This window comes from Macaca mulatta, chromosome 3 (assembly GCF_049350105.2).
Source record: "Macaca mulatta isolate MMU2019108-1 chromosome 3, T2T-MMU8v2.0, whole genome shotgun sequence".
Classification (NCBI taxonomy): domain Eukaryota; kingdom Metazoa; phylum Chordata; class Mammalia; order Primates; family Cercopithecidae; genus Macaca; species Macaca mulatta.
Genome location: NC_133408.1, coordinates 45,354,097 through 45,369,484, shown reverse-complemented (window position 1 = coordinate 45,369,484; position 15,388 = coordinate 45,354,097). Strand labels below are relative to the sequence as shown.

Below are 15,388 nucleotides of genomic sequence, written 5' to 3'. Positions count from 1 at the left end.
CAGTCTGCCAGGTGCTGGCGGAGCCGGCCGGGCCTGGCCCGACCTGAAAGAGCGTTTCCTTGTATTTTCAGAGTGACTAGGAAAGAACTCTAAAATGCTATTAGCAAAATTGCCTGAATTTTTTTTTTCAGCTTGTATTACTTAATAGTCTAGTAAGAGTCTAAGTAAATATATAGTGAATTTATAACTTTATAATGAATTTATAATGAATTTATAACTTCAAGCACCCAAAAATAATCCACATTATTAAAAACGTTTATTTGTTCCCTTTTTAAAAGATACGCAAGCGTTGTAGTCAGGCCCTTTCCAAATTACTTTCACGTCTTCCAAACTCTACTTCTCCACAAGGGAGGGAAAGAGCGTATTTCAAGACTTACTTAGAACAATTATATAATTTATTTTAAGAAAAAGTTAATTTTCAAAAACATACAATTTGACAAGCAAAAACTACTTTTTCTAAAGGAACTTCCCATACTGACAACAGATTAAGTTTTCTGGCTTTTGGCTTTAACCCTTAGAGTCTTTATAATCACCAACTGGTATATGAATAAAAAAGCCATTAAATTAAAATAGAAAAGGAAGCCTAATTTATAGTTTTAAGCTGTAAACTGAAGATTTCAAAGCTGAATTTCCATAGTCCAAAATGTATGTCATTACAGAACGGCAAAAGACCAAAAACTTAAACTATTAAATTCATATTTTCAAAGATTTTAATTTCCAAAGTTCACACATCTGAAATATAGCGATAATGGAGATGATGATGGCAACGGCTAACACTGATATAATTCGGTAACAGCTTGGTACATAACACTGCTTCAATAACATAATCATGGCTAATATTCACAAAGTCCTTACTTCACAAGAGGCATTTTACATTTTCTCTAAGTGTTTAATCTTCACAACAAACCTGTGAGATGGGTACTATTATTTTCCTCATTAACAAATAACGGACACTGAAACAGAGAATTGAAGTGACTTCGCCAGGGCCACAAAGCTAGCAAGGTAGTGTTCGGTAATATGTTTGCGCTTTCACCATCAGTAACTCTCAACGATGGTGCAGTGATACTTGCAACTGCCGTTCCAAGCATGCAGCTGGTCCTCAATGTGAATTCCAGTTAGCTGCATCACATCACTTGCCACACTCTTTGTGCTTACAAGTGATTTTCTGCGCTCCATCCAGAAGCCTTCAGGCCTGCTGAAGTGCCTGGGAAAAATCTTGGGACACCTGTGACTCCACTGTTATGAACAACATAGAATCTTTTAATTGTAAGAAGAAAGGTGGTCCCCTTTTCTTGGAATTAAGCAAGGGAAGAAGGCAGGGAGGGAGAGAGGGAGGAGGAACATGCCATTTGAGGAGAGAAAAGTGAAAATGCTTTAAGTAAGGCTGCTCTATTCATTGGGCCAACAGCTGCGACTGCAGAGATACAGGTTTTGCCAAAAGAGGCTCCGTCACTAGGCACCACCAACGACCGCCTCTAGGGTCTATAAACAGACCCTGTGAACCTTCCCGACATCTCCCTCCTGAGACCAGAACAAGGAGCTGGATGCCAGCATTCCAACAAGGGCAAGCACGTGTCCTGCTAGGCTGGGGGAAGCAGCCTGAGACTAGCTTGGGAGATGTCGAGCTCAGGCACCTCCTGGGCGGCAAGGCGACTGTCCCACTCCCTCCCTCCTCTTCTCTCTCCATACGAACGTTCCACATAGGTCTTTGAATACTTGAGATGTGAAGGCTTGGTAAAAGATGAACAATTACGCCTGTAGAAGGTCCTTGGCTCTCATTATAAAACTCAAAAGCAAGCAACTGGTGTTGCCAGGGGAAAAGGCAATGCTTCTCATGACCTGAAACCCAGAGGTGGTGAAGAAGCAAACAGTGGCAGGACTGGGTCCTGCCCCCGACTCCTCCCCAAGTGCCCAGGCTCCACAGTGCAGTGGGAGGGAGCCCTGGGCAGTCAGGAGGCCAGGAGCTCATCTCAGCTCCACTGCTCCAAGACCATGTGATGCTGGGCTGGTCACGTGCATAGCAGAGGAGTCTCAGTTTCCTCACAAAACAACAGGATGCACTTGAAATGGTTAACTCACAAGGCTGTTGCAAGGGTAAAATTGAATATATGAAATGTTTTGAAAACATAAAAGTGCTATACGGATGCAAAGTAATGATACAATTTGGGTCAAGGTTGGTAAAAATAAATATTATTTGAAGCCCAATAACGTGCAAAGCTAAAGAAAAACATACAGGTGTCATTTCTTAACAACAGAGGGAACTCTTAACGTCAATGGCTGCTTTTGTCAGAAAACGCAAACACACAGCCAGTCTACTCTCCCTTCAAGTTGAAAAACAGGTCCAGGGATGAGGCTGCCAGTGGCACCAGCCCCGCCCGGCTCTCAGAAGGCTCTGGCAGGGTGGCCTGTGCTCCACACCTCTATTATGTGAACTACCTATGCCCTCCCAAGTAACCTGGATTCCTGATAAGAAGAGTTCACAGACAGGAAGCAAAATACCAGCAAGTTACTGAATACTCTTCTAGCAGCTTGGCATACTTTATCTGCATCTTGACAACAGCACTCCAGGGCTTTAAAGACGATCCCCATTTTATAGAAGAGATATAGCTCCAAAGGATGAAATAACCAGGCTTATACTGGTAAAGCTGATGAGAGGTGAATGAAAACTTCAGCTCCAAAGCCTCACTCTGTTCACCAGGCCATTGTGACTCTGGCAGCCACAAAGACTTAAGCTTCCAAAGGGACTCTGCACTTAACACCCTAAGATGGGATGGAGACGTACCAGGAAAGGATTAAACCCAGAGGATTCCGATAAAGCACAAGGAGGCAACTTTATACTAGAGCTTTGACAGTGTTTGCCCTGCTTATTAGGTCAGTCTTTGCTAGCTGGGCAATGGTACATTTACTGAGTGCTTGCTGTGTGTATCTCAGGCACCTGCTAGCATTTGGGTACAAATTCTTCCACAGGGTGTGAAATTCTTATTATACCCTAGGGAAAACAACCTAGCCAGAATGGGGTCCGCCACTGATGGTGCCTATGTACAGTCCCAGCTACCTTGGAGGCTGAGACGAGAGGATTGCTTGAGCCTGGAAGTCAAGGCCAAGCAAGTGAACCATGATTGCGCAACTGCACTCCAGCCTGGGTGACAGAGCGAGACCCTGTCTCAAAACAACAAATAAGTAGATAAATAAAATAAATAAAACCCTGTTCAGATTCTAATGGGAATCCTTTGAGTGAATCGGCATTTCTGTGTGGCCTCCCACCATAAACCATGGTGCATCTTTCCGTGTGTCCACATGTTATTTTACATTCTTCAAAAAGATTTCATAGTTTTCTTCATACAGTCCTGTGTCTTTCTCACATAACATATACCCAGATAACTTATAATTTTGGCATTATTGAGAATAAAATGGTTTTTATTCACCTTCACTGCTGGGTACATAATTATACCTGTACAGACAAAAACTATTGACTTATGTATACTGTCTTATAAAAAGCCACAACAAGTTCTTTTGTGAATTCTTATTTTTTAAAAGCATAGCTTCTTGGTTTTCCTAAACATACACCACCATGGCACCAGTGAAGAAGTGTGGTGTAGTTCGGTGGTTAAGAGTATAAATCCAAGGCCGGGCGCGGTGGCTCAAGCCTGTAATCCCAGCACTTTGGGAGGCCGAGGCGGGTGGATCACGAGGTCAGGAGATCGAGACTATCCTGGCTAACACGGTGAAACCCCGTCTCTACTAAAAATACAAAAAATTAGCCGGGCGAGGTGGCAGGCGCCTGTAGTCTCAGCTACTTGGGAGGCTGAGGCGGGAGAATGGCGTGAACCCGGGAGGCGGAGCTTGCAGTGAGCCGAGATCGCGCCACTGCACTCCAGCCTGGGAGACACAGCGAGACTCCGTCTCAAAAAAAAAAAAAAAAAAAAAAAAAAAAAAAAAAAAAAAAAGAGTATAAATCCGGAGGCAGAGGGTGCAGCTTTGAATCCCAGCTCTGATGGCTTCCCACTGCATGACCCTGAACAAGTCAGTATACCTGTCTGTGCCTGTGTCTCCTGACCTGTAACACAGGAAAACCAGCACTACCGCCTAGGAGTTGGTGTAAAGTAGCTGGCATGTGGGAAGCATTTGGTAAATCTTAACTATTATTACTGAGACGGAAACTATTATTATCCTTATCATCATCATTGAGACGGAGTCTCACTATTATTATTATTGAGACGGAGTCTAGTATTATTATTATTATTGAGACGGAGTCTCACTGTGTCACCCAGGCTGCAGTGCAGTGGCGCGATCTCAGCTCGCTGCAACCTCTGTCTCCTGGGTTCAAGCAATTCTCCTGCCTCATCCTCCTGACTAGCTGGGATTACAGGCGTGCGCCACCAAGCCTGGCTAATTTTTTTGCATTTTTAGTAGAGATGGGGTTTCACCCTGTTGGCCAGGCTGGTCTCGAACTCCTGACCTCAAGCAATCCACCCACCTCGGCCTCCCAAAGTGCTGAGATTACAGGTGTAAGCCACTGTGCCCGGCCTATTATTTTTTTTTTTCCTTTTTTTCCCCCTTATTTCTTGGGCCTATTATTTTTAAACTGATAATTTTTTTTTTTTTTTTTTTTTTTTGAGACGGAGTCTTGCTCTGCCGCCCAGGCTGGAGTGCAGTGGCCGGATCTCAGCTCACTGCAAGCTCCGCCTCCCGGGTTCCCGCCATTCTCCTGCCTCAGCCTCCCGAGTAGCTGGGACTACAGGCGCCGCCACCACGCCCGGCTAGTTTTTTGTATTTTTTAGTAGAGACGGGGTTTCACCGTGTTAGCCAGGATGGTCTCAATCTCCTGACCTCGTGATCCGCCCGTCTCGGCCTCCCAAAGTGCTGGGATTACAGGCTTGAGCCACCGCGCCCGGCCTAAACTGATAATTTTATAGTTTGTGTTTGTATTTGCTAGTACCTCCAACGAAATGTTGGAAAGTAAAATAAACAGCGGGCATCTCTGCCTCGTTTGAAATTGAAAGGGCTTTATTATTTTGCCATTTAGCAATAGCATGATATTGCTATTGAGTTTTGGTCAAGTTTTGAGTCTTAGTCCATATGATATTTAAGTTGTACCTTTCCTTTCCTATCGGAAGAAAGGTTTCCCATCAGAGGAGAATATGTTTACATAGTCTATGTAAACACAGAATAGCTGCTGAATTATACTAAATGATGTTTCTACAATCTATTGCTATAATGTATTTCTCCTCTTTTATTCTGTCAATGGAATGAATTATGTAGACATATTTTTATAATATACATCTACCCTTAGAGTCCTAGAATCAGTCTTAATTGTTTTGTTCACACACTGCTGGATGCAGTTTGCTAGTATTTGTGTCTATGTTCATTCATGAGAATCATCAAAAATTTCTTTTTTTTTTTTTTTTGAGACAGAGTCTCGCTCTGCCGCCCAGGCTGGAGTACAGTGGCCGGATCTCAGCTCACTGCAAGCTCCGCCTCCCGGGTTCATGCCATTCTCCTGCCTCAGCCTCCCGAGTAGCTGGGACTACAGGTGCCCGCCACCTCGCCCGGCTAGTTTTTTTGTATTTTTTAGTAGAGACGGGTTTCACCGTGTTAGCCAGGATGGTCTCAATCTCCTGATCTCATGATCCGCCCGTCTCGGCCTCCCAAAGTGCTGGGATTACAGGCTTGAGCCACCACGCCCGGCCCAAAAATTTCTTTACGCCATCTTTTGCTACATTAAAGTTGTGTTGGATTCATGATATGAATTACAGAAATTTCCGTCTTCTTTGTGGTCTGGAATAGTTTAAATACACTGGAGCCACCTGTTCACTAAAGGTCAGACAGAGGACACCCATGAAGCCCTCTGGACCTAGAGCCTTTTTAAATGAAAGCTCTTTAACCACTCTCCCAGTGTAGCTACTCAGCTGATTACAGTCTTTCCATCTCTGCTTGGGTTGCAGCTGCAGTCAAACTGGTTCCTTTCCCTTGAAGCCTTTCCTCATTTCTATGTGACATACATCATGGGAGATATAAAGGTCAGGAAGATCCAATACCTGCCTTCAGCAAGTCTTCCATGTAGAAAAGGAAATAAGGAACCTTCATGGAAATGCATCACATATGAATTCCTGTCCAGGTCTCTTTTCGGTAGTGTCTTCTCTTTCTAAACCAGCCTAAGCTGTAGTGCAATAGTGATTAAACATGCATGCACGTGCACACACAAAGTTGTGGGCATGCCATCCTACTGCCTACAGAACACAGCCTGAAGGCCTTATTCTGGCACTCAGGCCCTCTGTAATGTGGTTTCAAGCTGCGTCTCTATTCTTATCTCCCACTATCTTCTCTCCTGCGTCTTCTGTTCTAGTTACACTGGACTATCTGACATTTCCCTAAACTCCCTTTCCTTCTCTTCCTCCTACCACATACATCATCTTGCTACTCCCTTCTCCAGCAATTCTGAACATTCTCCAGCCTCCAACTGATGCCCATTCTTCAAGGATCACTAAAACGCCACTTCCTTCCAAAAACTGACCTGGACTCTTCCCAGACAAAAGTAACTCTTCCTCCTCCTGCAGAAATGACCACACACGGTGTGTGCGCCTGGGTACAAACTGCTCATCAAATGATCAAATGAGTGGCTGAGACAGACCAACCGCTCAGCACCCCGAGCCTCGGTATTCTCCTCTGTGAGTGGCATTAATAATGGCACCTGCCTCGTGCTGCTTGGGGTGGCCCTGACGGTCAAATCACTCCTCACGGAATGTTCTGCAAATGCATGGAACACGGCAAACACCATGCCAAACGAGAACGCACATTTCCACTCTCCTGCTGGGGCGGTAGTGAGCAACAGGTGTGCATTTTGCTTTGATTTTAAATGTATTTCTCTGTCTCTTACCTTGTCACTGGATTTTAAATGTATTTCTCTGCCTCTCACCTTGTCACTGGATTTTAAATGTATTTCTCTGCCTCTTACCTTGTCATTGAACTCTGCAGGCAGGGGAAGTTCACTGCACGCTAACCCCAGTGTTGCTCAGCAGAAAGTAACTGTAATGCTACAACCGGGCAAATCCTACAGAGGCTCTTTTGTACACAATGGTCACCCAGGTACTCCGTGAGGCTACCCACTCCAGGTCTCCAGCTCCATGAGCTGCTGCGAGGAGACAGGCCGCCTGTGGGAACCCCCTGGCTCAGCCCATCACAGTGACCTGGTGGCATCTCACGGACAGGCTGCTCAGGAGACTGGCAGGCAGGGGACAGCAAGTCCTGGGCTCCAGGCCAGCAAGGCGAGTGGAATGGCACAGCAGCAAGCTGGCAGCGCCTGCTGTTTACATGGCCTTCCAAAAGTCACATGCACGACTTCAGAGACGCAGGCTCCTGAGACTCCGGGTTAAGGCTCTTCTTAAAGAATAGGTAGAAATACAACTTCACCACGAGTGCCTTACTAGATTAGTTTCCAAACGGAGTTAAGAACTTTACTTGGACGTGTAGGTTGTTCTGTCTTCAACCAACAGAGGAAGTCCTAATTTAAGTCAACCAATAAATATTCTAAATTCCAACTTAAAAATATACTATATGATATGCTGACAAAAAAGATCTTAAAACACAAAACTTTGCCCCAAACGGAAATTTAATATAGATATGATTACTTTTTTTTTTTTTTTTTTTTTTAAACAACAAAATGAAACAGCTGTCAATGGCTTCAAGGATTTGATTTTCTTTTTTTTTTGAGACGGAGTCTCGCTCTGTCACCCAGGCTGGAGTGCAGTGGCACGATCTCGGCTCACTGCAAGCTCTGCCTCCCGGGTTCATGCCATTCTCCTGCCTCAGCCTCCTGAGTAGCTGGGACTACAGGCGCCCGCCACCACGCCCGCCTAATTTTTTGTAGTTTTAGTAGAGATGGGGTTTCACTGTGTTAGCCAGGATGGTCTCGATCTCCTGACCTGGTGATCCGCCCACCTCAGCCTCCCAAAGTGCTGGGATTACAGGAGTGAGCCACCGCACCCGGCCTCAAGGATTTTCTTTAACCTGAGTTTTAGAACTTGAATAAAACCCAAACTATGTGATTTACTCATCATCTTTACTTGTTCTCAAGTCCACAAGATTTGAAATTAAGTAAAACTTTTAACTTGAAACTCATAGGAAAATACTATTTACTCTGACATCTTTGCCAATTTAAAAAACACACAGATTCTAGCTGTCTTTGATAATTTTACATTGCTGATTCCAATATGATGCTCTTTTAAAATTAAACCCCCTTCTCTAAAATTTAAGAATTCCTAAGCCAGTATCAGTAATTATCTGCATTTTGTAAGATATTAACAATATAAATTATGCTAGACAATAAACTGTTATAAAATACATCAAAAACTAAATACAGGCTTTCTCCATTATGAAATCTTTATAAAGTTTCATGTAAGGAATTCTGCTTTGGGTCTTAAGAAACTGGTAACTTTTTGAGTCTTTTAAAAAAAAAAAAAAAAAAAACACTTTACCAGAATGATTTGTGTACTATTGTAAACCAAACAAGATATAAATGTGTAAGAAGAAGGTTAATAATTTTCCTCCTTGCCCCCTTGAAGTAATGTTGAGAGTCTGATAGGCACAGTACTTTTCCATGCCTGTTTATACACACACCCCTCTAGAAATACAACCAGGTGTTTTCATACTTAAAAAAAAAAAAAATGGAATCACACTACAAATATATTACTGTGAAATCTGCTTTTTACAAAATAGAATACTTCAAGCCAGGCACGGTGGCTCACACCTGTAATCCCAGCACTTTGGGGGGCCGAGGTGGGCAGATCATCAGAGGTCAGCAGTTTGAGACCAGCCTGGCCAACATGGTGAAACCCCATCTCTACTGAAAATACAAAAATCAGCCAGGTCTGGTGGCATGTGCCTACAGTTTCAGCTACTCAGGAGGCTGAGGCAGGAGAATCACTTGAACCCCAGGGGTGGAGGTTATAGTGAGCTGAGATCACACCACTGCACTCTAGCCTGGGTGATAGAGAGAGACTCTGTATCGGCTGGGTGCGGTGGCTCACGCCTGTAATCCCAGCACTTTGGGAGGCCGAGGCGGGTGGATCACGAGGTCAAGAGTTCAAGACCATCCTCACTAACATAGCGAAACTCTGTCTCTACTAAAAATACAAAAAATTAGCCAGGTGTGGTGGTGGGTGCCTATAGTCCCAGCTACTCGGGAAGCTGAGGCAGGAGAATGGCGTGAACCCGGGAGGTGGAGCTTTCAGTGAGCCAAGATCATGCCACTGTGCTCCAGCCTGGGTGACAGAGCAAGACTCTGTCTCAAAAAAAAAAAAAAAGAGAGAGAGAGAGACTCCGTCTCAAAAACATAATACATAAATTTAAAAAAAATAGAATACTTCATACACTCCCTTCAAGTCAAGACACACAGGTGGTTCCTTTTTAGGCCAATGGATTACTAAGAGTTAAATGATTTACTTAAAGTCAATTAAAGAAATACTGCCTGGTTTTCCTGGAGACCTAAGAAATAATTTTAAATGTATTGTGTTGTTTTTAAACATAAAGCACAGCTGAAAAGCCTAGAGAAGAGTAAGCAGAAATCTCCTTTTGGGTTCACAGAACAGACTCATCATTTGAGATAGGACTCCAAGTCCTTTGGTATTTTAATTACGAAAATCACCCTCGATGATCTGAACAAAATACAACGTGCTCCAAAGAACTATGGTCATTCAAGTGGGGCCTGGAAGGTTGCCACAGAAATGTGCTACACAGATCGCTGTGCTGCCCACAAGCAGCCCGACCCCCCACCCAGGGGGGCCTCTTAAGATCGGACCCCGTGACACTTCTGCTTCCGAATGGGCACCTACAGCCCACCCTTCAGTGCTATGACCTTGTGCACACAGAGGCTGCTGGCCCAGAGATTCTCTCTTCCTCTCTCAGGAATGTGAACTGGGACGCACTGAGAAACTGGGCGGGTAGCACCAGAAGCCTAAAGCTGGTGTGGCAAGGATGAAACACGCAAGGTGTCACGTGGTGGATCGGGACTGTTTACTCCCAACTCTGAGGCAGGTACAACCGTTCACATTCTTTGAAATTCTGGAAATAATAAATGTATTAAGACATCTTATTCCCTGGTACTGGTTTCAATGAAGCCCAACTCAACCCTCATCCAGACATGGGCAAGAACAAGATCGCTTCTACCTGCATGAGCTGGGTTCATCCTGCCACCTGTCCTCCTTAAGTTTCACAAACCCGGCAGCCTCTCTGGACTGTCCCGCCGGCGCTGTGTGGGGCGTGCACCTCTGGCGTAGGGACCCACCTGTGCAGGAAGTGCAGCTTGTGCATGGCGGCCAGCCCCGCGGCAATCTCACACGCCATCCTCTGCAGCAGCATGGTCTGTGAGTCCCCCCGCATGTGCTCCTGCTCGGTGCGCAGATACGCCTTCAGGTCGCCCTGCAAAAGTCAGCCCGCTTGAGTTTCAAAACGAACCACAGGAACAAAGTGAGCACTTAAATACGTGCCTCAGTGAATACTAACTGTTAAGATTATTAGAAACTTGTTTTGTTCGTATTTAAAGAAGTTCCAACCCAACACTGCAGAAGTATGGACCACTATTATGCTTTTAGGAACATTCTAACTGGTTAACATTTTTGTCATATAAACACATGGAAAACAAAACAGTTTTTAAAAAGATAGTTGTGCAATGATGCACATTTAAACGAAATGCTGTGCAGAAGTAGAGAAATTCCCAAGTTACCTAAGAGATGACACAGAGAATGTTAAGAAATGGTGCCACTCACACTGCTTGTTCTATGGATTCCAGGCAGCCCCTGGGCAGTGAGTGCTTCATCAAGAAGGCGCTGTGGCTACTGCCAAAGCTTGGAGGAGCAATGGAGTGGGAGAGAAGGAAAGAAAAATGGGCAGGAAAGGAGACGTCCAGGTAGTACAGCAACAATTGCTTCAGGTCTCCCCCACCTTTCCCAGGACCCTGTGCTGTCCTGAGACGGTGAAGAGAAAGAACATTCTAGCCACTCCAGGAAAAACTCACCACGTTAACAAGCCTGCTCTTCAAAGGGGAGCAACCTGAGCAGGAAAATAAACAAACTTACAGTCAGACACCCAGCACACGGCCATGACACTGCGGGGCTCCCCAGGCCTCCTCCAAGACTTCCCTCTGTTATGCTGTGTTTATTTCATGATTTTCTTTTTTTTTTTTTTTTTTGGAGACGGAGTCTCGCTCTGTCGCCCAGGCTGGAGTGCAGTGGCCAGATCTCAGCTCACTGCAAGCTCCGCCTCCCAGGTTCACACCATTCTCCTGCCTCAGCCTCCCGAGTAGCTGGGACTACAGGCGCCCGCCACTTCGCGCGGCTAGTTTTTTGTATTTTTTAGTAGAGACGGGGTTTCACTGTGTTAGCCAGGATGGTCTCGATCTCCTGACCTCGTGATCCACCCATCTCAGCCTCCCAAAGTGCTGGGATTACAGGCTTGAGCCACTGCGCCCGGCCTTTATTTCATGATTTTCATTTAGGACATTATGTTTTGGGGAGTTTACAGTATAGCTGTTATGGGGAATACCCTTTTGAGGGAATAAAATCTTCCATATTCTCCTTACCACGTGATTAAATATTTATTGATACAATTTCATTCCAAATTAAAGCTTCTTCGAGTCAGTTAATAAAATTTAGAAAGCAAGCCAATGGCTTTCAGTGTTCTTTAAATCTAAGTCAAGAAAAGACTCCTGGAGGCAGAGAGCAGGAAAAAAAAAAGAAAAAAGAAAAGACTCCTGAGGAAGGACATTTTCCTTGACCAACTAAAGAGTACATGTCTTGTAACTGTTACTGAAGATAGTCGATTTATCAAATACCTCCCAGAATAAAACCTTAAAACACAGTATTCCTTTACAAACATTTGCCCGTATTTAATATTGAGTACATTCTGAGGTAACTTCTAGGTCCACTCCAAGAATCTAAATTTGTTTCCATTCCCAGTTTCCAAGATCTTTACACGAGTGATAATGTTGATATTAATAGTCGCCACCATTTGTGCTTTGAGCCCTGAGCCAAGCGTTGTGTTAGGAGTTTTTGCACTTGTTACTGCAAATACAATTTGAGATGTTTACCAGATATGGAACTCAGGCTTAGGGAGGGTAAGAAATTTGCCCAAGGCCACAGAGCTAATAAATGGTAGGGCTGTGCTAATTCTACTTTTCAGTTTACCAGCTAGTCAAGAAAGTTCTATTTAGCAAGTGAATTAAATCAGTATGCAGACAACATCAATGTATTTTGTAAGAATGAATATAAAACAACTGAAGGTCAATCCCATCAATCTGCAGGGGTCTCCCAAGCATCACGTGACTGCTCTGCTAGGGGAGCAGTGGCCTTCCCTCGGTGCCGTGCACCTGGTATCACTGTCCTTCACACATTCCTTCCAAACGTGGTGCCCTCTCCTTTGTTTCCAACGAAATCAGAAGCCACTCCAGAGGAGAAACAGACATTTTTTTTTTTCCTTGTAAAAACATATGAATATGACCCTCCATCCCGGTTAGGCTCTGTGGAGCTTGGGAGTTGGAAGGATAACAAATGATTCAGAAGACAATTAAATTCACCCAGAAAAATTCCAGCAGAAAACTCCAGGACTACAGGCGGATGGGAGTTTCATAAGGTACCCCGTACAGAAAGTAAACATGAACAAAGCCCAAGTCTACCTACATTACCAATGAAATGGCAATGAAATAATTCTGCCTAACCCCTCCGCCACCAACACCCATCTAAGGAAAAAATTGCTATCACACGAAAACATGGTTATGCTGGGCCGAATCTGGCCAGCCTTCAAAACCAACAGCAGCTGCTGGCAGGCAGTGAACTGCGGCTCCGGCCATGAAGGCAGAGGAAGCACAGACTGGGCGTGGCTGCTTCTCAAGGATACCTAAGGTATATTCACCACCACTTGCTGTTCTTAAAATGTCTTCTCTCCATAATAGTTCACTTCCCAAATTTCACTCAAGGACAGAATATAATCAACAGAAGGGGGTTTTCCTTAAGAATAGATAAAATCAGTACCTTCCAGGCAAAAATATCTTTAACCCAGGAATAGGGAATAACATCAAAGATTACTGGAGGCCCCTGGTCATAGTTCTCACGGATGAGACTTGTGATGGATTTTGTAAGATCCAGGGTCAGTTCTATGTTCCAGAAAGGTCAGTAGAGCTCCCCTGGTACCGCAGTTTAAAAGGAAAAATCAACATAAAATCTTAAATTAGAGTCAAGATGTTTATGTTAAGCAAGTACTAAAATTTGATTCATTCTATCCAAAACGGACAAACCTATATTTAGATATCTGATTCATTTGTATTTTAATGGTGCTTAGTGATATAATGATGATAATAATGGTGATTATTATGGTCCATTGTTTAAAGAAAAAAAGCTCACCAAGAACAGCAAAGTATTCTGAATTAAAATAAACATTCCTTTATCCATGTTTCATAAATTTCTCAGCTTCCCAAAACCCCCCAAAAAACTCCCAAAAGAAAACTTATGACACTAGATGGCAGCAGAGCGCTACACCAAGCACTCCAGCAACAGAGCAAGTGACCTGCAATGCCTTCGGGGAATGAGTCATTCAAACACCTGTAAATGGGTTCCTTGCAAGTCCCCTCCTCAATGCTGACATGAATGGCCAGGGCGGGCTTTATATAGCTTTTCTGCAGGACACTGGGAGCAATGAATTAATTTCAAAACAGTGCAAAAAGTTAACAAGTAAATAGCTTTAGAACGGAAAAATTAAAATCATTTGTATGTTTAACAGGACGATTCTGGGGAAAAAACATAATTTTCAATAATTTTATTGAAAGGATGAAAGAATGATACAGACAGCGCAACACCCCCGCTTCTGCTAATGAAACAGAAGACCTGCATACTGGGGCAGCTGACGCCACCACGCCTCCGCGCAGCCCGGGGCCTCTCTTCCCTCCCAGCAGCTCTCTTGCCTGCGTCTATTTTTTCTCAGCCCCACTGGTCCCCCCCACCCACTGGCATCCATAACCTTATACATCATCTCCTCTCTGGTTGCCATGGATTCTTCGTCCTTGTGCCTTTCTAAGCTCAATCTTCTCGAGAGTCCATCTCTTCTCTCTGCTCTGGCGCCCAAACACCTCCCAGGTAAACCCAGCCCTCCCCTCCCCAGCCCTCCAGTTCTCTCTCCTCTCTGTGGTTAAACTCCTCAGAAGCCTGGTCGGTCCTGGCTCCTTGCTGAGGAACCCCTCGCCCCCATCAGAAGCACTTTCATCCACCATTCAGTGGCAGCTGCTCTGGCCAGGCCTGTCAAGGGGTGACCTGCCCACTCCTCCCCAAGCAGAGCTGGCTGGGTCTCATCTCACCAGCGTTAATGGAGACGGGTCCATTTGCTTAAACACGTCCTTCGTCACCAGCCTTCGGGCACCGCAACCTCCTGCGTTTCTTCCTTTCCCACTGGCCGCTCCTTCTTAGGCCTCCCGACTGGCTCTCCCTCCTCTCGCTGATCCGTAAGGACCCCAGAGCTCCGTCCTGGTCCTCAGCCCTGGGGACGCTCCCTGCCCAGGGGTTTCAGCCACCCCATGGCTTGAAAGTCCATGCCTCCCGTACACCTCTCCGGCCCAGCCCCTCATCTCCTGACTCGACTTCCCTCACTGCTGTCTAAGAGTCCTCCGGCACAAACCTCCGCCAATCTCAGTAAGCGGCATCGCCGTTTTCTCAGTGGGTCAGACAAAAAGTGAAGATGTCATTGGTGAGTTCTGCCTCTAGGGGGCCACATCCAACCCGTCACCAAGTTCTGGGTCTGTTTTCAAACTACCTCTCATGCCTCCGCTTCTGTGGTGCTGGTCCCTGCACGCCCCCACCTTGAGGACATGCCTGCGCCAGTCCCACTGCGGCCTCCCTGCACCCATTCGCCTGAGCAGCCAAAGCCAGTCCCTGAAAACATAAATCCAACCGTGATAGCCTGGGTTCCTCCCTGCTGTTTTCTTTGTCTGTCTCTACCACTAGAAAGCAAGCTAGACATGGCTAGGACTCCATCTATTCCCTATTGTGTCTCTAGAACCTAGAACAGTGTTGGGCACACAGCATGTGTTTAATATTTGCTTAATGAATGGGAGAAAAAAGAAAAAACACTTGTGCAGACATTCTAAATGATGCCCTACAGGTTAAAGTCGGGACAACTGTTTTCCCAAGGCAGCCCCATCCTATCATTTCCATGTAATAATCTAAGAAGAATGAATTTAGGAGTAAATCTGAAATTTCACATTTTTACTGGGCTTTTAAATTTATTACTTCATTACTCTGTACATTAAAGCTAGCCAAAGACACTTAATTTGGGAAAATAATATTCTTTTTTTTTTTTTCCCCCGAGACGGAGTCTCGCTCTGTCTCCCAGGCTGGAGTGCAGTGGCGCG

At 44.9% G+C, this 15,388-nt stretch overlaps 1 protein-coding gene across 2 annotated transcripts in view; it reads right to left on the bottom strand.

Moving 5' to 3' along the window:
* The window catches only part of LMTK2 (lemur tyrosine kinase 2), a 108,308-nt gene that overhangs the window by 26,780 nt on the left and 66,140 nt on the right, over positions 1-15,388 (bottom strand). For both annotated transcript variants that reach the window (XM_015134347.3, XM_077996160.1), the window contains exon 7: positions 10,283-10,416. In XM_015134347.3, coding sequence (XP_014989833.3) covers positions 10,283-10,416 — 134 coding nt within the window. The remainder of the gene's footprint in view (positions 1-10,282; positions 10,417-15,388) is intronic.